The following is a 20,615-nucleotide window of genomic DNA, read 5'->3' as shown; positions in this document are numbered from 1 at the left end:
CGTTTGCGTCGCCTAAGAACATGGGTCGGCCGAATAAGTACGTAACCCCCGAGGAAGAAGATGCTCGATAGGAAGCCCGTCGCACCGCTGCTCGTGAACGAATGCAACGGCTGCGGTCAAACCCGCAATACGGTGCTGGTGAGTCTTCGTCAAAGCGACAGCGAAGAACGGAAGATCCCGAGTACCTCGCCCTTTGCAGGGAACGCTCTTGTCTGAGTGGTCGCAAGCGCTGAGAAAGTGATCCTGGCAACCGTGTCATGCGTAACTTCCAGCGTCAAACCTATAAGTCCATGGGTGGCGCGAACGGCTTATTTCAGCAAGAGTTCTTGAACGTCGAGTTTGATCACGGCTGCCGCGTCTGCGATCGGCTGTGGTTTGACGTCAACCTGTCTACTCTGAACTCGGTTCGAGACCTTGAGAAGCGCAATTTCGTCGAGCAAGTGTTGCGCGAAGCGTTCCCCGCCAAAAACGACGCCGGAGATATGAAGGTTTGCGAAATTCTTGGCATAACATAGCATTACATAGCAAAACTTCGTTAAAATCTTAGCCATAAAATAGCAATACATAGCAAAAACTCGGTAAAATCTTAGCATAACCTAGCAATAAATAGCCATACTCGATAAAACCTTCGCATAGCATCGTAATACATAGCAAAACTTAGCAAAACTTCGTAAACCTTGGTCGACCTCCAGCTTCTTTCTTCCGCCTTGCACCACTGGTACAAGCTGCACTCTTTTTTTTTTTTTTTTTGCGGCCAGAGACAAACGTTTATTTAAGAGAAGGGGAGTAGGGTCTGCCTGAAGTGCGTTTCTCTGGCCGGAAAAAGAAGAAATAAGGGAGTAACGAACCGCGGTGAAGGAAAAAAAGATCGGGAGAACATACAAGCATTCTGTCGGCAAGGTAAGCTGTCTCTGTTTAGAAACTGTTTTGATTACAGCAGCGAACATGGAAAGAAGAGGTAGAAAAAAATGATCAGATACAGCTCCACACGCAGTTAAAGCTCATATGAAAGTGATCACTCATGTGCGTATCTATAACCAAACCCCATCTTATAATGTTTAGTCACAATGACAAAAACAACCAACGCAAGCACTCAAGAATATCAAGAATATTGTGACGATGGGTTGTGTTTGTTTACAAGATGGGAGATGATAGCTCAAGGTAAACCCTCTACAGAGACGCTTGCAGTACAGTGTGACTTCCTCTTCCCCTACCTTCCGTTAGCACATTTCATTTCCCCGTTCGCAGACCATGCCCACCGGGTAAGTCAATCCGAGGATGAATGGTGGTTAGGCTTGAGGCGCGCGATGTGAGTCAACTGTGTCTTGCTTGAGAAGTGACCAGTACTTGTGAGACGAGATATTGTCACCCAGCTAGTACAGCTAGAATAGTTGACCAGCAACAGATAGGCAAAAAAACACGTCAGCCTTTAATAATGGCTGGACCTCGGAGAGCGCGCGCGCAACCACGAACTTCGTCGTTCTCGCCTCAAGGGGCCAGTGTCACCACGTGCCAACTTATTTCGCGTCATTGCTCCCCTCTCAAAGCGACCGACCCGGTCGCTTCAAGGGCATGGGGCGAGCAATATGGGCAAGAGTGCCAACATGGAAAGAAAAAAAACATACAGGAATGTACACAATTCTGAAGCGGTTTGTGAGGGTTGCTTATCCCTCCCGCGCGTAGTACGGCTTCATCCGTACTACGTGGACGACTTCAGCACGGGGATGGCGTCGGTTCGAACTAGGATCAGAGCTTTGAGGCACCACCTCATAGTTCACATCACTGAGGCGGCGTACAACTTCGAAGGGGCCGAAATAGCGGCGCAACAATTTCTCCGAGAGCCCGCGGTGTCGGATAGGTGTCCACACCCACACGCGGTCGCCTGGTGAGTACTGGACGTTCCGTCGGGTCCAGTTGTAACGGCAGACGTCGGTACTCTGCTGGGTGCGGATGCGATACCGAGCAAGCTGGCGAGCTTCCTCTGCTTTCTCGATGAACTCTTCAGTGGTGTCATTCCTTGTGGTTCCGTGGTCTTCCGGGAGCATGGCGTCTAAGGGGGTTGTAACGCGACGTCCGTAAACGAGCTCGAATGGTGTAAACTCGGTGGTCTCCTACACAGCGGCATTGTAAGCAAACGTCACGTATGGCAAATTTCATCCCATGTCTTGTGTTCCCCATCAATGTACATGGATAGCATGTCGGCCAATGTTCTGTTCAGGCGCTCTGTTAAGCTGTTAGTCTGGGGATGATAGGCTGTGGTCCTTCGGTGGTCAGTATGCGTCAGCGTGACGACTTGTTGCAACAACTCCGCTGTAAACGCTGCACCTGCGATCAGTAATGAGCACAGCGGGTGCACCGTGACGAAGTACGATGTTGTGGACGAAGAAGCTGGCGACTTCAGCAGCAGTTCCCCGCGGCACAGCTTTTGTCTCTGCGTAGCGAGTTAAATAATCGGTTGCCACAATTATCCCCTTGTTTTGCAAGGAAGACGTGAGGAACGGACCAAGAAGGTCCATTCCCACTTGCTGGAACGGCGCCGGAGGCGGATCCAAAGGCTGAAGGTGGCCGGCAGGCTTGACGGGTGGGACTTTACGCCTCTGGCAGTCACGGCACGTTCGCACATAGCACTGAACCGACGAAAATAGGTGTGGCCAATAGTATTTCTGCCGTATGCGCGCAAATGTCCTCGCGAAGCCTAAGTGGCCGGCACAGGGATCGTCATGACACGCCTGTAAAACTTCTTCGCGCAGCGCCATCGGAACGACGAGAAGGAACGTTTCTTGGCGGTTCTCGAAATTTTTCTTGTACAGAACATCGTTCCGCAGGCAGTACGATGTCAATCCTCGTGAAAGTGGGCGTGGGACAACAACGTCAGCTCCCTCGAGATATCGGACGACTGGAAGCAGTTCAGAGTCGGCACGTTGGTAGTCACCCATGCGCACCACGTCGACGACACCAAGAAACGGCAAATCTAGCTCCAAGTCGGAGGATGTCAAGGGAATAGGAGAACGCGACAAGCAGTCAGCGTCGCTATGCTTACGGACCGATCTGTAGACAACGGTCATGTCGTATTCCTGGAGGCGGAGGCTCCAACGAGCGAGGCGACCTGACGGCTCTCGTAGATTGGCAAGCCAGCAGAGCGAATGGTGGTCACTGATCGCTCGAAATGGCCGGCCGTATAAGTAAGGTCAGAACTTGCTGATGGCCCACACGACTGCTAAACATTCTTTTTCGGTGGTTTAATAATTAGCTTCTGCTTTTGTGAGACTACGGCTCGCGTACGCAATTACACGTTCTCCGCCGTCTTGCCATTGAACCAGAATAGCCCCGAGTCCTACGTTGCTTGCGTCTGTGTGAATTTCAGTTCCCGCGGTGTCATCAAAATGCGCCAGAACTGGAGGGGATTGAAGGCGTTTGCGCAATTCGGTGAAGGCCTGCTCTTGATCTTCCGTCCACGCGAAGGGCACATCTTGTCGCGTCAGTCTCGTGAGAGGTTCAGCAATCCTCGAGAAGCCTTCAAAGAAACGGCGGTAGTAAGCGCAGAGGCCCAGGAACCTCTGAACAGCCTTCTTGTCTTTAGGGTGAGGAAACTCGGCAACGGCAGCGAGCTTTTCTGGGTCTGGTCGTACTCCTTGGGAGCTGACCACGTGGCCTAAAAACTTGAGTTCCCGGAAGCCAAAGTAACATTTTTCGGGCTTGATGGTGAGGTTTGCCTTGCGTATTGCGGTAAGGCCACTTCGTAGCCGGGTGAGATGTTCATCGAACGTGCTGGAAAACACAACAACGTCGTCTAGGTACACTACACACGTCTGCCACTTTAGTCCGACGAGTACAGTGTCCATCATTCGTTGAAACGTAGCAGGAGCGGAACAGAGACCGAAAGGCAGGACTTTAAATTCGTACAGCCCGTTGGAAGTCACGAAGGCGGTTTTTTCACGGTCACGCTCGTCCACTTCCATTTGCCAGTACCCTGACTTTAGGTCTAACGAAGTAAAGAACTCAGCATGACGCAGACGGGCCAAAGCGTCATCGATTCGTGGCAGGGGATAAACGTCGCGTTTGGTGACTCGATTAAGCCGTCAGTAGTCAGCGCAGAAGCGAAGCATGTTGTCTTTCTTCTTTACTAGTACGACAGGCGACGCCCACGGGCTTGTCGATGGCTGGATGACGTCATCATTGAGCATTTCTTCAACTTGATGCTTAATCGCCTCCCGCTCCATAGGTGACAGGCGGTACGGGTGCTGACGAACAGGCCGCGCCGACTCCTCTGTAACTATCCGGTGTTGCGTAATGGAGGTGCGCTGGACTTTAGATTCTGTGGAAAAACAGCCAGAGAATTCTGTCACTAGGCCCAGTAGCTGATCCTTCTGTACATCTGCTAAGTCTGCATTAATGTGGACGCGGGTACTCAGGCTGGCGTGAGTTGTTGCATCCGGTGAAGTCACTTGTAACGTGCCGACGTCGCAGAAGTCAGCAATGTCGTTCATAAAGGCCACAGCTGTACCTTGAGGGACGTGCTGATGCTCATGGCTGAAGTTTGTCAACAAAACGTGCGAGCATTTATTCTGTATTCGAACAAGGCCCCGGGCGATGCAGATGTGTCTTTCGAGCAACAGCGGAATATTTGCCTCGGCAATACCCTCATAGTCGTCGAATGCGTCGCAGGTTACGAGGGTCAATACGCTGCTCCTTGGCGGCACTGTGATGTTCTCGTCGACAATCCTCAAGGCGTTGACATACGTGTCGTCAGTGATGCTCCCTGCTAAGGCCTGCGCCGTTGAAAACGTTACCAGCGACTTTTGTAAGTTTATCACGGCTCCATTAGCCTGCAGAAAGTCCATTCCCAGAATTAGGTCCCTCGAACAGCTTGGGAGGATTACGAAATCTCCGAGGTACGTAAATCCACGAATGCTCACTCGCGCTGTGCATTTTCCTACCGGGGTTAGCAGATGGCCTCCTGCAGTGCGAATCTGCGACCCAGTCCACTCGGTGGAAACTTTCTTCAGTTTGCAGGCAAGGTCCATGCTCATAACTGAGGTGTCCACTCCAGTGTCGATTAACGCTGTTATTTCTTCGTCGTCTACGGTGACGGGAATGTTCGACGTTATTACCTCTCGTACGGTGTTTGAATGCGTCTGTGCGTCTGCATCGTTCTGTTTTTGTCGTTTTCGTCGAAGTGGAGGGTCTTGCGCACAGTCGACGTCAGCGGCCTCACCTCCGGAGGTCGCTGAACTCAGTTTTCCCGAGCCGCCGGGCTAGGCGAGTGGCGTCTGAGAGCGCCGCGAGAGAAGGCTTGGCTTGGTGATGGTGACCTGTAACGAGCAGGAGACGACGAACGGGGCTCGTGCCATCGTTGATCACCATTGCGACGATTCGCGACGAAACGGTCGTGGACGACGTGCATTTGGGGCGAATCCTTGGAGCCCCACTTGACGATAAGAACACAGTCTGTAGATGTTCCCGGCTTCGCCACAATGGTAACAAAGGGGCTTGTAGTCTGCGGTGCGCCAGACGTCGCTCTTCCTAGTTCTTGCTTTGGCGATGTGTGGTGTGCTGCGAGGCCTGAAGCTAACGTCCAATTGCTGAGCGGGGGGTACCATGCTATACGCACTTGAGGGTGGTGGACGGCGTACTGCTTCTGCGTACTGCTTCTGCTTAACTCATTTCAGGACGCAGTCTCTGCTGTGGTGCCTCGTACTGTTCAGGAACATGGACGGCCTGTCGGACCTCGGCGCGCACCATTTCCGCAATGGAAAGTTGTCCCACAGAGGCAGCGGTCGTCTGCATCTTCTGCAGTTCCTCCTTGATGACAGCCCTGATGAGTTCTCGCAAGGCGCCAACGTCGTTGCTGAGGGTAACGGCAGAGAGCTCCCTTGAAATCACGGCGTCGCGGTTGTATTGCCTGGCCCGCTGTTGAAGGGCCTTTTTCATGGTGGTGGCTTCGTCGTGGAACTCTGCCACTGTCGTCGGCGGATTTCGAATGAGGCCAGCAAAGATTTCCTCTTTGACGCCGCGCATTAGGTGGCGCACCTTTTTTGCTTGTCATAGAGGGGTCCGCACGTCTTAAGAGGCGATTCATGTCGTCTACGTACGCCGTCACTCGCTCATTCGGGCCTTGAATTCTCGACTCCATTGCTAACTCCGCCCTCTCCTTCCTGTCCGCCCTGGCGAAGGCATTGAGGAACTGCCGACGAAATTCTTCCCATGACATCAGTGTCGCCTCGTGGTTCTCAAACCATATTTTAGCGGAATCTTCAAGAGCAAAGTACAAGTAGCGAAGCTTACGCTCGTGGGTCCAGTCGTTGACGTTGGCGACCCGGTCAAAATGGTCAAGCCAGTCGTCAGCGTCCTCTGAAGCACTCCGGTGGAAATGATTCGGCGCCCGGATCTGATTAACGACCACGTGCGATGCTGCAGTAGCGGCAGGAGGTGGTTGGTTCGTCATTCTACTTCGTTCGGGTAGCAGACCGTGCTGTGGCTGGAGTCCCTGGAGACGTCGGCTGGTACGTACGTGCACAGAGGTAAGCTCGGCCGAACTACTCGCCGGGCACCGGTGGGTGCCCGGCGGCAGCGAGAATCGAACCTGCGACCTGCCGCCGTCGTGGCCCAGTGGTAAAGTGCCCGCCTCGACTGCGGGAGGTCGCGGGTTCGATTTTACATATGTAACGTCGCTCTGGCGGTAAGGAATGACGAACGAAGCGGAATAGCGGGCCAAGAACTTCTGACACAAATTGCGCTTGCGGAGTGGCGTCCACAGCCACAAAAGGTCACCTTTAGCGTGAGAAACGTGCTAATGGCGGGTGTTGTAGCGCGTCTTTGAACGCTGTTGGCATGCCAGAGTGCGTAGGCGAGCGATACGACCATCCTCTCCTTCCTCAATGCGCACCTCCTCTCCTCCACTGCGTCGGTGGCCGAGGGGGACATCAAGGCATCGTAGAGTTGCCACGGGATACCTACCGGTGAAATACGCACAAGCGCACTCCATGCTTTCTGCTCGGGCTTTATGGGACCTCACTACCAGGAAAGTAATGTTTCTTCCCAGTCCGAGACCCCCCCCCCCCCTAATAGTTGCTTTGGGATGGCACATGCAATATTCCTACCACGGTAGCTGCTTAGACCCTCTTTTGCTGGGTTTTGTCGTGCCCACAGGGTTTCAAAGCACCTGCATGGTGCGGGATCCTTACCCAGGACAATTCACCTATGAAGGGAGCCGTGCGTCGGTTCGGAAGTCGCCGGTGGTCATTGGAGTAACCGGTATCCACGAAGTTGCTGGGAAAGGTCTTTTTTCTTTGTATTTTTCGTCGTTTCGAGAGCACTGTGGAAATCTTAAGATGTTGACGTTTCGGCGAAAGAAAAAGCGGCTAACGTTTCACGCACTTGTGATCGTAAGTGAAGGTTGGCGTGTACGCGCTAGATCGATGGATGGAAAACCTTTATCATTTATCGAGGGAGGGGAAAGGGGGAATAAGGGAAGGGGTTGGGTGAAAGGGAGCGGGTGGGTGGGTCTTTATTCCAGGACACCATTGATCCTGGCTAAACTCTGCGCCTGGTCCAAGAGGCCCCTTTGGGCTAGAATTTGCCCTCGGTGGTGATATCGTAACAATTATTTGGCAATGCATTGTTGCCGTGCTTCTTCAGTGATCAGAGTGGTGCTCTTCTGCCCGCGGTTTCAACGGGTGCAACGGGCAGTGAACGGTAGATATTAAGTGAAGCATAGAATCGAGCGCAAGTTATTGTGGAGCAAACAGCAATTGTGGAGGCCATAGTTAAAGTTCTCGAGATACGTGCGTGAGATATGTTCGAATGTGCTTGAAAATCGACCATTAGGAATCCAAATAAGTTGAGCCCACAGAAGACGTACTGTAATCCAGTAATGTGGAGTTTTTGTGGACTATACTATATCCAGATATATACAAGACAAACGAATGCAACTCATGCGGCTCAAGCTGTGGGAATGCCAAGGGCTGACGAGTAGCAACGGCGAGACAGCTCTAGCGAAAGCCTCTGCGGGCGTTGGTGTGTTTTGCTGCTCAGCTCAGCCCCAGAAGATAAACTGTGGGCAGACCAGCGGGCCGACGACGCCGCCAGAGCCCAAGGGCTCTTGGCAGGCGCCTAGGCAGGGTGAAGCCAACCCTATTAACTCAATGTTTTTACTCAAAAGGGATGCGGAGGCCGATTAGGATACGGCGCATGGATCAATACTGCAGAACACAAAGTCAGGGTTTTGTGTAAAGACTCTAAGACTTCCAGAATTATTACAATTGTAGCTTGAATTGGGATTGTATCTTGCAAGCAGTAATATGAAAGCAATAGGAAAGCAAGCCTGAAGCGATTTAAAGGGAAGTAATTCAAACTATACGCCCGCTTCAGATGGCGCACTGGTTAATCGTTAACTATTGCCGTACACCCTATGGGGTTGTACCGTAGCGACCACAAGGCCATTGACCCCTGTGGTCACTAAATAAATGAAAACCTCCGGATCATATATATTTCTTATTATTTATTAGTTCAAACAACGAATTACACCATCACATCTTAATAGTCATAATTGGAAATACATAATTCCAACCATAGTACAGCTTCGCTGTACTTCAATCTCCACTCCAGTGGAAGGGCTGACAGTTTTTTTTTTTTTTACCTTCTCTGTTTTATTTAACCAGGTCATGTTTTATACAAACACCAAAATTTCTTTGGTATATAAGTCAACTAACGTTTGCTATGGTTACCGCAGACACGCGGAAAGCATTCACAGCTTTTGCAGGCTTTCACGTCGGCGTCTTCGACCAGTTTAGTTTATCTGCGTTCGAACCCCGCTAAAAAATGTACATCGACATATCGCCTTGCAGGGCGAAACCGTCAGCAGTTTACGCTAAAGTGCATCGTCCGTTGCGCTGCCAGCTTAGTGTCTGGCGAAGCCGCCCAGCGAATGCAGACAAATTCGAGCGGTCCTTTCCTACGCAGGTTTTCACAACGTTTGAGACACCTCAATATAGTACACTTCTCGTAAGTTCACGTCTGATTTTCACTTTTCATATCTTTGTAACAGCGGAGCTGTTTAAGCCGACCGTTACTTCGTGCATAGCGAACAGAAAGTGTAGGCCGATCCTGGCGGTCATGCAGAAAGGGTCTAAGCGCGATGGCACATACCCCTCTGAACTAGCGAAGGTGTTTAAGCCTAGCCCAAATACGTGGCCAATATCTTGCGATATCCAATCGATAACCGATCAATAGGTAATCGATAATCAATCAATAATCAATAAATTCCGCAAATGCTGGGGATGACTTGGTAGTGCTAGGTGCCGATCAGCTCCCCTGTTTCTGTAACCTTGTGCTACTAGTGCAAGCTACACAATTTTTCTTTTTTCGGATTGCCGGTGAAGAAGTAAAAACCCACGTCAAAGAATTCAATGCTGCGCCAATCTCATTTTGAGAAATATATTATCAATTATAAAATGAAAGTTAGCTATCCGCAAAATTATATGGATTCAGGTGCCACTAGTTGTGCCCTGTCTATGCAACCTGAGCGTTGCGATCACCGGAGCTCAAGTCATCCTTCCGTTTCCTTCTTCACGTACAGCTGCAGTGTTGAAATGACCTCATTATGAAATCGGTGAACTGATGTGAGTGGGTTTGTACATCCTGAAAGAAGAACGAAACAGGGCAGCAAAATTCTCCTTTAGGCCTCTTGACAAAACTCCGAAAATCTGAGGGCAGATCAAGGTCACAGCTCCAGGCGATACCATACGGGAATTCCACCGAACCGTAGTTTCCGGAGCTTCAAAAGTGGTTGTAATGTACTGGCATTTAGTGCGCAAGAACCTTTGAAAACCTTACGTGATGAATGTCACATTTTATTGCGATAGCAATTATATGGACACTTCAACGCGATTTCTGCCGTCGCCGTCGCCGTGAGGTTCCGTATAGATTCCAAGGGCGATAAAATAGTCACCGCGCGCCATATGCGCGAGTAAAAGCGCGCGGGGGACGCGTGCTATCACGGAGAGCCAACGCACGGCGGAAAGAAAACGCGATTGCCGCCCATAAGGCCGTGGGGGTATGGGGGGAGAGGGAGGCGGGGCGACGCTGTGCTACGGCACCAAATGCTTATCTTGCAACCCAGCGCAAGGAGAACTGGCAACGCAATCTCCCACGCGAAAGCAAAAAAAAGCAGCGAGGCCACGCGGGAGGGACGGGGGGGAGCAGCTTCTACTCTGCCAACAAATACGCTTGCACTGGCTGTGGTCGCAGTCGCCCGCACCGTCTCTTTATCTCCATTTGGCGCTGAGCCGTGCTCCCTCAAGGGCTGCAGAAAATAGCGTCAACCTTTCCCTTCCTCACGAACCACTTACTACTACTTTATCTCCACCACGGCCAGGATCAACTGGCGCGCGCGCTCGCTCGCTTCTTAAGAAGCGAGTGCACGCGCCAGTCGAGCCCGGCCGTGTCTCCACACGGCTCTTACCTTTATGCGCTGTCCATCCGCCGCTCAGTTTCCGTTGAAGCGATAGACCGCACGATTCTTCGCCCGCTGCAGCGGCCGCGCCAGCGTTTTGACAGTCGTTGTCTGCGGTAATTCAGTGTGATCTATTCATGTTTGCTTGTGCGCGATGACACCACGCTTGTCAATTCAGTTAGAAAGCGAATGTGTCCAAGTTTATGCGGCCGATAAAGCTACTCTACTATCCCTACTCCGAATAGCTCTCTACTAATTTGCTATCGCAATTGATGCTTCGCCTTTCGGGCGAAACTGCGACATTTTTTTTTACAAACTGCAACATACCTGCGCTTTAAACGATAGACCATTTATAGCTTCTTGAATTATTTCTTTCTTTCTTTTTGCGGATATACAATCGCATCTTCATACTTAATTTGCTTAAATTATTTTAAGTATTCGACAGTCTTAAAAAACGTTCCAGGCCTAACCATGGTCCAGCACTCACTGAAAGTGGACTTTCCTTTCCTGCCACAAGTTTGATTCAAATTGTTCCAGCTATTACCTAATAAGAGCAAAAAAAAGACTTGCAAACTTGTTATTTTTGCTTTCTTTCGGTCCACGGTTAGTGATGTGGGTCGATAGTTGACTAAGGTTTATAATGACAGCAACAATATGAACACTTGGAAGAGCATTCGTATATACCTGCTAAAAATGAGCTTGACGCTGTAACATGTTCATGTAAGAGAACTTTCCGCACAGATACCCTGCGCAACTGCATCTGAGAAGAACAATGGCCGCCAGCAATGTGAGCTGCTCGACGCAAACGAGCGGTAATGCTTGGAGGCTTCGCCACTTCGAAGGCATCTTGTTTGGCGACACGTTCGACGAGTCTCGGATTCGATCAGCGATACAGTATGAGCCTCGGGCCGGTGACGTGTTCGTCGTGGGCTTCCCGAAGACGGGCACAACTTGGTTGCACTTCACGGTGCGGCACCTGCTAAACAAAGACGACGAGACGCCGCTGGAGAGCGCTGCGGCCTGCATGCCCAGGGTTTCATTCCTCGAAATCGCCGGTGCCGAGAATGTCGAGTCACAGCGCAGACCTGGCGCTGTCATCAAGACGCACTTGCCCTTCGAGAACGTACGCTTCTCGGAAAAGGCCAGGTATACACGTGTCTACCGTATAAGATACTGTTGTTTACTTTAAATGGGAAGGGCCTGCAGCCCTAAAAAAATAGAAAGAGAGATTAAGGCATGGCGGCTATGGCGACCACTTGGATAAAGTCCAGGAGGCTCCGTGCACATGCGTCGGTGCTCGTCCAACTGATTCTAATTTTAAAACTTTTTGCCATGGGGGCAAATTGTAAAAAGCAGCCTTGTGTTACATAGTCAATGGTGTAAATGATTGCCTAAAACGCGATGAAAACTGGCACAAAAAGAACCTAATAGTAGTATATCCAAAGCCAATATAACTTAGTGCTGCATTCCACTCGATTCTAGGCCACTCTTATTATCCACCATTTGCGGTAGACTTACATAAATTATTGAATAAGGGCGCGGGGCGTAGCTCTGAGCACTGACGAAGTGCGAAAAGGAAAGGCATCAGAAAAGGCGCGGCTACAACATTGCGGCCCGAGAACCCAAAGCGCCCGTATTTGTACCTGTAAGCTGTGATGTATCAAGTGCGCGATTGCCGTGAGCCGAATGGGTCAGCAATAAAATACAGCACGTAAATACATACTATTCATGCTCCGGCTCCTCTGAGCAGTATCAACAATGTGCGGGTAATACAGCACATTTTATAGACATGTGTAATAATATGGTACAATGTCATACGTTACTAAATAGAAACGAAACTCTACTGAACATTTTTTGGCACAACGGCTTTGCTTTACAAGCCTGGATCTAGAGACGCTTAAACCCGTTCTAAATCTTCCGATGGATGGCCAGATGCCACGGAAAAGTGTATATGCTTTCGTGCCGTCCCACCAAGTTGCTGCTTTCTGCCCTTTCAAAACCAGTTGATATACTTCGCACATCGCTCTGATAGCTCTATTTGTTCAGAGTTGTTAAACATTGCAGCATACTAAATATTCGAAGGGTAATTCAAATGCGAATGCGCGAATTGCCTGTTTTCCTTCGCTCTGTCATCGTCCCTTCTTTGGTCACTACGAAACCAGGAATTAGATAGCCATCGTGTGCAATAAATAAGGGGTGAACTCAATTATCTCACGCAAACTAGTCAGGTAGAAAGTGTCGAGCGTAACAAGAGTAAGGACAGGATAATGGCGGAGCGGAACAGGAAGCGCAGGGGCGGGGGAGGAGTTAGAAAGGCGACTGATTGGTTTACGCAGGCATCAGAAGCAACGCGCGCTGTGTCGTCACCGAGATAATGTGAGGCTTGTACCGCATACGCCGTGTGCACGGTGCGAGCCACCAGTCATCACGCGTCTGATGGTGTAATATCTGTTTTCACCGTATTATCCTTTTGTAGGATTATTTCTCAGCGCAAGACGTCCCTACCTCATCAAAATTGCTTGAACGTTATCGCCGGTTCTATACCGAATGAGACTTCTCTAGTCAGATTGTGCTCACAAGGTTTGTCGATCATTACGGGATGGATTTTAGATTGACAGCAGGGTCACGTAGGAAGGCTATCACTTACTTTCGCACTATTCTGGAATTGTTTCTTCTAAAAAATTTCACACCAGTTAGCTCCCACGCTGATATTCAACTGCCAACTTGCTGTGCTCTGCAAAGCTAGCCTTCAGACTTTTGTTTTCAGATATATCTACGTGCTGCGTAACCCGTACGACACCTGTGTGTCGTACTACCACCATATGCGAAGGAATTCATCGGATTTGAGCGACATGAGCTTTGACGACTTCTTCGATCAGTTCATCGACGGCTATGTTCACCCGAACGACTACTTCGACCATTTGACATCCTGGCTGGCTCAAACGTCAAAGGCCAACTTTCTCTTCATCACGTACGAGGACATGATACGAGATCCGCGCTCCAGCATCTTGAAGATTGCAGGCCTTTCTCGACAAAAGGCTAGAAATGACTCTGAGCAAGGACGATGGCTACGCTGGATGCATTCTTGCAGGTAGGCAGCACCTCCGTCGAGGCAACAACAAACCGCGATTATTCGTACTGATTAGAGATCGCAATCACTGACACAGCACTTGCCTTCTCTGCATATGGTTCGTGTATTTGTCTCTAAGGCTCCGACATTACGTCGACATCGTGAAACAAGGCAAGTGTGATGAGTCGAGTAAACACAGCATTGTTTTATCACTGTTACGTTATGCCAGAATAAAAAGCACGGCCTGCAGCTCTTGTCGAAGGTTTGTAATATCCTGCGTAAGATCAGGCATAAACGCTTGATATCGCGAAACATTCTAACACACAAACTGTCTTGAGAAAGTGAAGCTTATATATAAGATGAAATGCATTTTCATTACTTCCCTTCTATTAGACGATCTCCGCTGATGTCATGAAAGTGTACTTCCTCGACGCCTACGCGGCCAGACAGCGAGACATGCCCAGCGGCCGCAACCATTCCAAGTCAGCAAACGACAAGCAATTGAGCGGCCCGTGTGAGCCGGATGAAAAAGGCAGATGCAGAAACATGCTCAGGAAAGCGGTTGTCGGAGACTGGAAGAATTATTTCTCGGCATCTCAGATTGAACGCATGAAGGCCAAAATGGCGTCAAAGACTGTCCCACTCAAACAATTACTTGATGTTCTGTGGAAGAACGCCGACTTGCCATAGACAGCTGATGCTGCGCACACGCTATGTGCGTGCAGAGTGATTGCAGCACTTGCATTGATTCGCAAGCATCAAGCTCCAGAATAAATTTGCACTAAGTCGAGTTCTGCTGTCACTTTCTTGGATTGAACCCTTATTGTGCTGCTATGACCACCTGCTTTTTTTTTCAAATTGTTTTTTTTTTCTTGTTTCTCTAGTGAATGGTAGCGTGTTCTTCCGGCCTTAGGGTGGATTTCTGAAGTAGATGGACATTATTTGCATGGGATTTTGCGTGGTTTCGGCAGGGGTAGGCTATTGAAAAGGTGCACAAATAAGTTATTGTTTATTTACTTTAGATCACATGTAACAATTCATTAAAGACAAGCACCACTTTCGAGACATTTGTCCCATAATCTTTTGGTAAAAGCGAATAACATTCCAGTAATAAGATCGTCCCGAACTACTAGAGCAAACCTGTAGGAAAACTATTACCTATAACGCCAATTTATTCTTTTTTTAATTCATTGTCGACACTCATGTGATAAAAAAAAACGCTCAAAACGACATACACCAGCAATAAGCAGCGACATACATCGAAATGGCATAGCTTTGCAGAAAGACACGCTTTTGCGGAGAGGAGCGTAATTACAGAGGCAAAGGCACGAAAAAGTGAGCCTAATACCAAGTAACACCACAAAACATTTGTAAATTTGTATACATAAGAGTAACTACATTTTCGCAATGTTTTCACCACTTGGGCCATTTGGACATCCTGGGGTAAGTGAAAATGGATCGGTAACTTGCTCAGAAACACTAGGATGGCATACTGTGTCAGCTGGGATCCATACTGCGATCTAATATGAGGAGTAATAAAATGTGAAGTTCTAAAGTTGGTAAACGTCTTGTTTTAGAAACCGATTGTTAAATGCTGCAGGGTCAGAGCACACCTATTTATGAATAGCTAACGCAAGTTTAAGTTTTATAAGATTGATGCCGATGAACACTTAAGCTTTAATAAAATAACACAAAGCGTGATCAGGTCGTCGTCTCCAAAAATTACTTCGAATTGCATGTTTCTGCAGCCTGTGTAACGTTACGCGATGTTACGCGAAGAAGCGTAGGTATTTTTAAATAGCTGTTTAATGGCTGAGCCAACGCGCGGCAGAGAAAGTTACTCCCAAACCTTCCTCGTCCTCTTTCAGGCCAGAATCCAAGCCCTCCTCTTCCAACATTAGACACTTGCAATGTGAAGGTTACGCTGTGAAGCAGAACATGCATAAAATAGGCAATACTGCAAACAGGACTGTATAAGCGGAAAGTAACGCGTGATTTGAAGCCGTAGCGGCAGGTAATCTTTATATTTGTACAAGAGACCTGAAGATTTTATATGGATGAACGTAGGTTCACCACTTGTGTATTCCCTATAACATTCTCATAAAAAACAACCCTAAGAAATGTCTCCGATGACATGCACTTTATAGCGCTGTCATTATATCGTAGGTTGAAAGACAAGTTTTTTTATCTTCCCTTTTAAAATAATATACTTTGTTTTACGAACATTCAAGTGCTCTCGTTCGGGTTTATCTGTGTTGGTAGTTGCACGAGCCAGGCGTTGCGTTCTCTTTCCAAGCTACGACTGTTTCCCCTGTGAAAAAATACGTTTGTGTCTTCTGCATATAGAATGTCGTGCTGTGGTAACTGAATGTTATTGAAGTCATTTACGTCAAGTAGAAATAAGATGGCTCCCAGAATCATACCTTGCGGTACGCCGTAGTAAATGACACGCGTATGGCAACTCCACCAAAGAAACCAGTTTTATTGAATGCACTGAGAACAGTGGACGTGCCTTAACCGGAAGTAGGCAGTGTTTTGAGAAGTGCGTTGGCGATGACGTATGTCACGTGAGATTTGGAGAAGCACTCGGCGAGGAGGGCAGACCAGCCGACGAGGAGAGTAGCGAAGGAAAGAGCGAAAGAGCAATGGCCATTTTTCGATCATCAAACGCGTGCACAAAAATCTCGAGGCTACGTGTTCGTTGTAGACTCGTGCACAACTGCAACACCACAACTAAATTTCGACCTCTGGGTGGTTTCATCATCATCATCATCATCAGCCTATATTTATGTCCACTGCAGGACGAAGGCCTCTCCCTGCGATCTCCAATTACCCCTTTCTTGCGCTAGCGTATTCCAACTTAGGCCTGCGAATTTCCTAACTTCATCATCCCACCTGGTTTTCTGCCGTCCTCAACTGCGCTTCCCTTCTCTTGGTATCGATTCTGTAACCCTAATTATCCACCGGTTATCCATCCTACGCATTACATGGCCTGCCCAGCTCCATTTCTTCCGCTTAATGTCAACTAGAATATCGTCTATCCCCGTTTGTTCTCTGATCAACACCGCTATCTTCCTGTCTCTTAACGTTACTCCTAAGATTTTTTGCTATCGCTCTTTGTGCGGTCCTTAACTTCTTCTCGAGCTTCTTTGTTAACCTCCAAGTTTCTGCCCCATAAGTTAGCACCGGTAGAATGCAATGATTGTACACTTTTCTTTTCAACGACAGTGGTAAGCTCCCATGCAGTCAGGATTTGGCAATGCCTTCCGTGTGCACTCCAACCCAATTTTATTCTTGGGTAAATTTCTTTCTCATGATCAGGGTCCCCTGTGAGTAATTGACCTAGATAAACGTACTCCTTTACAGACTCTAGAGGCTCACTGGAGATCATGAATTCTTGTTCCCTTGCCAGGCTATTGAACATTATATTTGTCTTCTACGTACATATTCATCTTCAACCCCACTCTTACACTTCCTCGGTCAAGGTCGTCAATTATTTGCTGTAATTTGTCCGCATTGGCTCTGAATAGGACAAGGTCATGTGCAAACCGAAGGTTGCTGAGATATTCGCTGTGGAGTTTCACTCCTAAGCCTTCCCAGTCTAATAGCGTTAACACTTCTAAGCATGCAGTGAATAGCAGTGGAGAGATTGTGTCTCCTTGCCTGACCCCTTTCTTTATAGTTAACTTTCCACTTTTATTGTGGAGAACCAAGGTTGCTGTGCAATCCTTGTAGATATTTGCCAATATATCCACGTATGCATCCTGTACTCATTGGTTTATGACTGCTGGCATCTCTACTGAATCAAATGCTTTTTCATAATCTATGAAAGCCATGTAGAGAGGTTAATTGTAGTCCGCAGATTTCTCTATTACCTGGTTGATGACATGGATATGATCCTTCGTAGAATATCCCTTCCTGAAGCCAGCCTGTTCTCTTGGTTGGCTGAAGTTAACAGTTACCCTGATTTTATTTGAAATTACCTTGGTGAATATTTTATACAATACTGAAAACAAGCTCAAGCTAATGGGTCTCTAATTCTTCAATTCTTTAACGTCTTCTTTCTTATGGATAAGTATAATGTTGGCGTTCTTCCAGCTTGCTGGTACACTTGAAGTCATGAGGCATTGCGTATAAAGGGCTGCAAGCATTTCAAGTATGACATCTCCTCCATCCTTGATTAAATCTACTGTTATTTCATCTTCTCCAGCAGCTCTTCCCCTGGTCATGCCTTTCAAGGCCCTTCTAACTTCATCGCTAGTTATAGAAGGGGCCTCTGTATCCTGTTCAGGACTACTTTGAATGAAAGTAGCTTGGCTGCTCTGGGGTACAGGTCAGTATAGAATTCTTCCGCTGCTTTTACTATATATCATCGAAATTGCTAATGATATTACCTTGCTTATCTTTCAGTGCATACATTTTGCCTTGTTCTATGCCTAGTTTTCTTCTCACTGATTTCATGCTGCGTCCATATTTTACTGCTTCTTTAATCTTTTCCACGTTATAATTTCGGATATCCCTTACTTTGTTCTTGTTGATCATTTTCGACAGCTCATGAAATTCTATCGGGCCTCTCGAGTTTGACACTTTCATGTTTTGCCGTTTCTTTATTAGGTCCTTTGTTACTTGGGAGAGCTTACCTACTGGTTGCCTTGGCACCTTGTACCTCCCACTTGAATTGCTGCTTCTGAGATCACCCTAGTAACGGTTTCATTCATTACCCCTATGTTGTATTTACCTTCCGGTTCTAAAGCTGCGTATTTGTTTGCGAGTAACTTTATTCTTTCTCTCCTCAAATTGAACCCGCCGTGGTTGCTTAGTGTCTATATTATTGGGCTGCTGGCACGAGGTCGCGGGATCGAGTCCCGGCCACGGCGGCCGCATTTCGATGGGGGCGAAATGCGAGACACCCGTGTACAGGTGCATGTTAAAGAACCCCAGGTGGTCGAAATTTTCCGGAGTCCCCCACTACGGCGTGCCTCATAATCGGATCGTGGTTTTGGCACGTAAAACGCTATAATTTTTTCTTCAAATTGAGAGAAATCCTAGACCTCACTAACCTATGGTCACTGCACTTTACCCTACCTAACACTTTACATCCTGCACTAAGCTGGGATCGGCAGGGAGTATGAAATCTATTTCATTCCTTGTTTTTCTATTCGGGCTTTTCCAGGTCCACTCTCTGTTATACTGCGCTTCCCGAAGAAACTATTCATTATTCGGAGCCTATTTCTTTCCGCGCATTCTACCAACATCTATCCTCTAGTGTTCCTAGAATTGATGCCGTAGTTGCCAATTGCTTGTTCGCCAGCCTGCTTTTTCCACACTTTTGCATTGAAGTCGCCCATGACTACAGTATACTGAGTTTGTACCTTCCTCATTGCTTATTCAACATCTTCCTAAAACTGTTCTATTTCTTCATCATCGTACCTGGTGTTTGGGCCGTAGGCTTGTACAACCTTCATTCTATACCTCCTATTCAGCTTTATTAGGACGACTGCTACCCTCTCATTATTGCTGTAGAATTCATCAATGTTGCCCGCTATGTCCTTATGGACTAGAAATCCTACTCCGAATTCTCTCCTATCTGGAAGACCTTTGTAGCAGACGTACGACGTGGCCTTTAGTCAGCACTGTATAAGTCTCACCAGTTCTTCTCACCTCACTAAGGCCAATAATATTGTCACGTAGTAGTGACGATGAAGCAAACAGTCGTAAAACTGTGAATGACGAAACTGATTCTTTATTGGGCGAACCTGTGCCCACAAAAGCAAGTTACACTTGAAGCACAACGATAGCGGCGAACACAGTCGGCGATCGTCGAAATCTGATCAGCGGCGAAACGCGTCGGCTTTTATACCTGAGTCATCGAAGGTTCCAGATTAATCCCTGATGCCCGCGTGTCTTCCAGAAAGTTCTAGACAATTCGCGTCGCTCATACAATCAGATTACATGGGCGTCGGTGACCACAGACGACGGATAGAAGCATTGATAACGTCCGAGAAGCTTCCAATGCAGGCGCGTCCTGCGCCGAGCGATAACGTTTAACATTTGTCAGCCAATGTTGAAAGCGGCCACCGGTGAAAGATAAACATGTGTACGTGTCAATACCCTCCCCTTAAAAAGCATCGTCCCGATGCTACAAAACAAACACGAAAGCGAAAACAAAACCATGCGTAATAAACAAAATAACAAAAAAAACAATAACAAAGTAACAAAGTACCTAAGTTTGTCAGCGGGCGTAGAAAGGCTTAAGACGCACCACGTGGATGACTTCAGGTCGTGCCCGGCGCCGCTGTGATTGCGAAATGCCGTCTGGCACGACCTCATAGTCCAGTGCGCCAATACGTCGGGTGATCTTATATGGTCCGAAATAGCGACGTAACAGCTTCTCGCTAAGTCCTCGTCGGCGTATCGGAGTCCAGACCCAAACACGGTCACCGGGCTGGTACTCGACGTAGCGTCGTCGAAGGTTGTAGTGTCGGCTGTCGGTCCTCTGCTGGTTCTTGATGCGCAGTCGGGCGAGCTGTCGACCTTCTTCGGCACGCTGCAAATAGGTGGCAACGTCGAGACGTCCGGTAGCATGGCGTCAAGCGTCGTTGCCGGGTTCCTTCCGTAGACCAGGTTGAACGGCGCCATGTGCGTCGTTTCTTGCACGGCCGTGTTGTATGCGAAGGTCACGTACGGAAGGATGGCATCCCACGTCTTGTGTTCGACGTCGACGTACATTGCCAGCATGTCGGCGATGGTCTTATTTAGGCGCTCGGTGAGACCATTCGTCTGCGGGTGGTAGGCGGTGGTACGGCGATGGCTTGTGTGGCTGTATCGCAGGATGGCTTGAGTTAGTTCTGCCGTAAAGGCAGTACATCTGTCGGTGATGAGGACTTCTGGGGCACCGTGACGCAGGAGGATGTTCTCAACGAAGAATCGGGCTACCTCGGCAGCACTGCCTTTGGGCAAGGCTTTTGTTTCGGCGTAGCGGGTGAGGTAGTCCGTAGCTACGACGATCCATTTATTCCCGGACGTCGACGTCGGAAAAGGCCCCAGTAAGTCCATCCCAATCTGCTGGAACGGTCGGCGAGGTGGCTCGAT

The 20,615-nt window shown here is 48.4% G+C and overlaps 1 protein-coding gene across 6 annotated transcripts in view; it reads left to right on the top strand.

Moving 5' to 3' along the window:
• LOC119450459 (sulfotransferase 1C2) overlaps positions 1–20,615 on the top strand; it is a 233,226-nt gene that overhangs the window by 124,471 nt on the left and 88,140 nt on the right. For 4 of the 6 annotated variants that reach the window (XM_049665891.1, XM_049665889.1, XM_049665890.1 and 1 more), the window contains exons 3-5: positions 8,962–9,003; positions 11,195–11,599; positions 13,221–13,397. In XM_049665891.1, the coding sequence (XP_049521848.1) occupies positions 11,226–11,599; positions 13,221–13,397 (551 nt within the window). In that variant the 5' untranslated portion in view covers positions 8,962–9,003; positions 11,195–11,225. The remainder of the gene's footprint in view (positions 1–8,961; positions 9,004–11,194; positions 11,600–13,220; positions 13,398–20,615) is intronic. The other 2 variants (XM_049665892.1, XM_049665888.1) reach the window with 2 other exon arrangements.

The sequence above is a fragment of the Dermacentor silvarum genome, chromosome 4, assembly GCF_013339745.2.
Source record: "Dermacentor silvarum isolate Dsil-2018 chromosome 4, BIME_Dsil_1.4, whole genome shotgun sequence".
Lineage (NCBI taxonomy): Eukaryota > Metazoa > Arthropoda > Arachnida > Ixodida > Ixodidae > Dermacentor > Dermacentor silvarum.
Note: the sequence above shows the minus strand (reverse complement) of the source record. Positions and strands in the feature narration are given on the sequence as shown.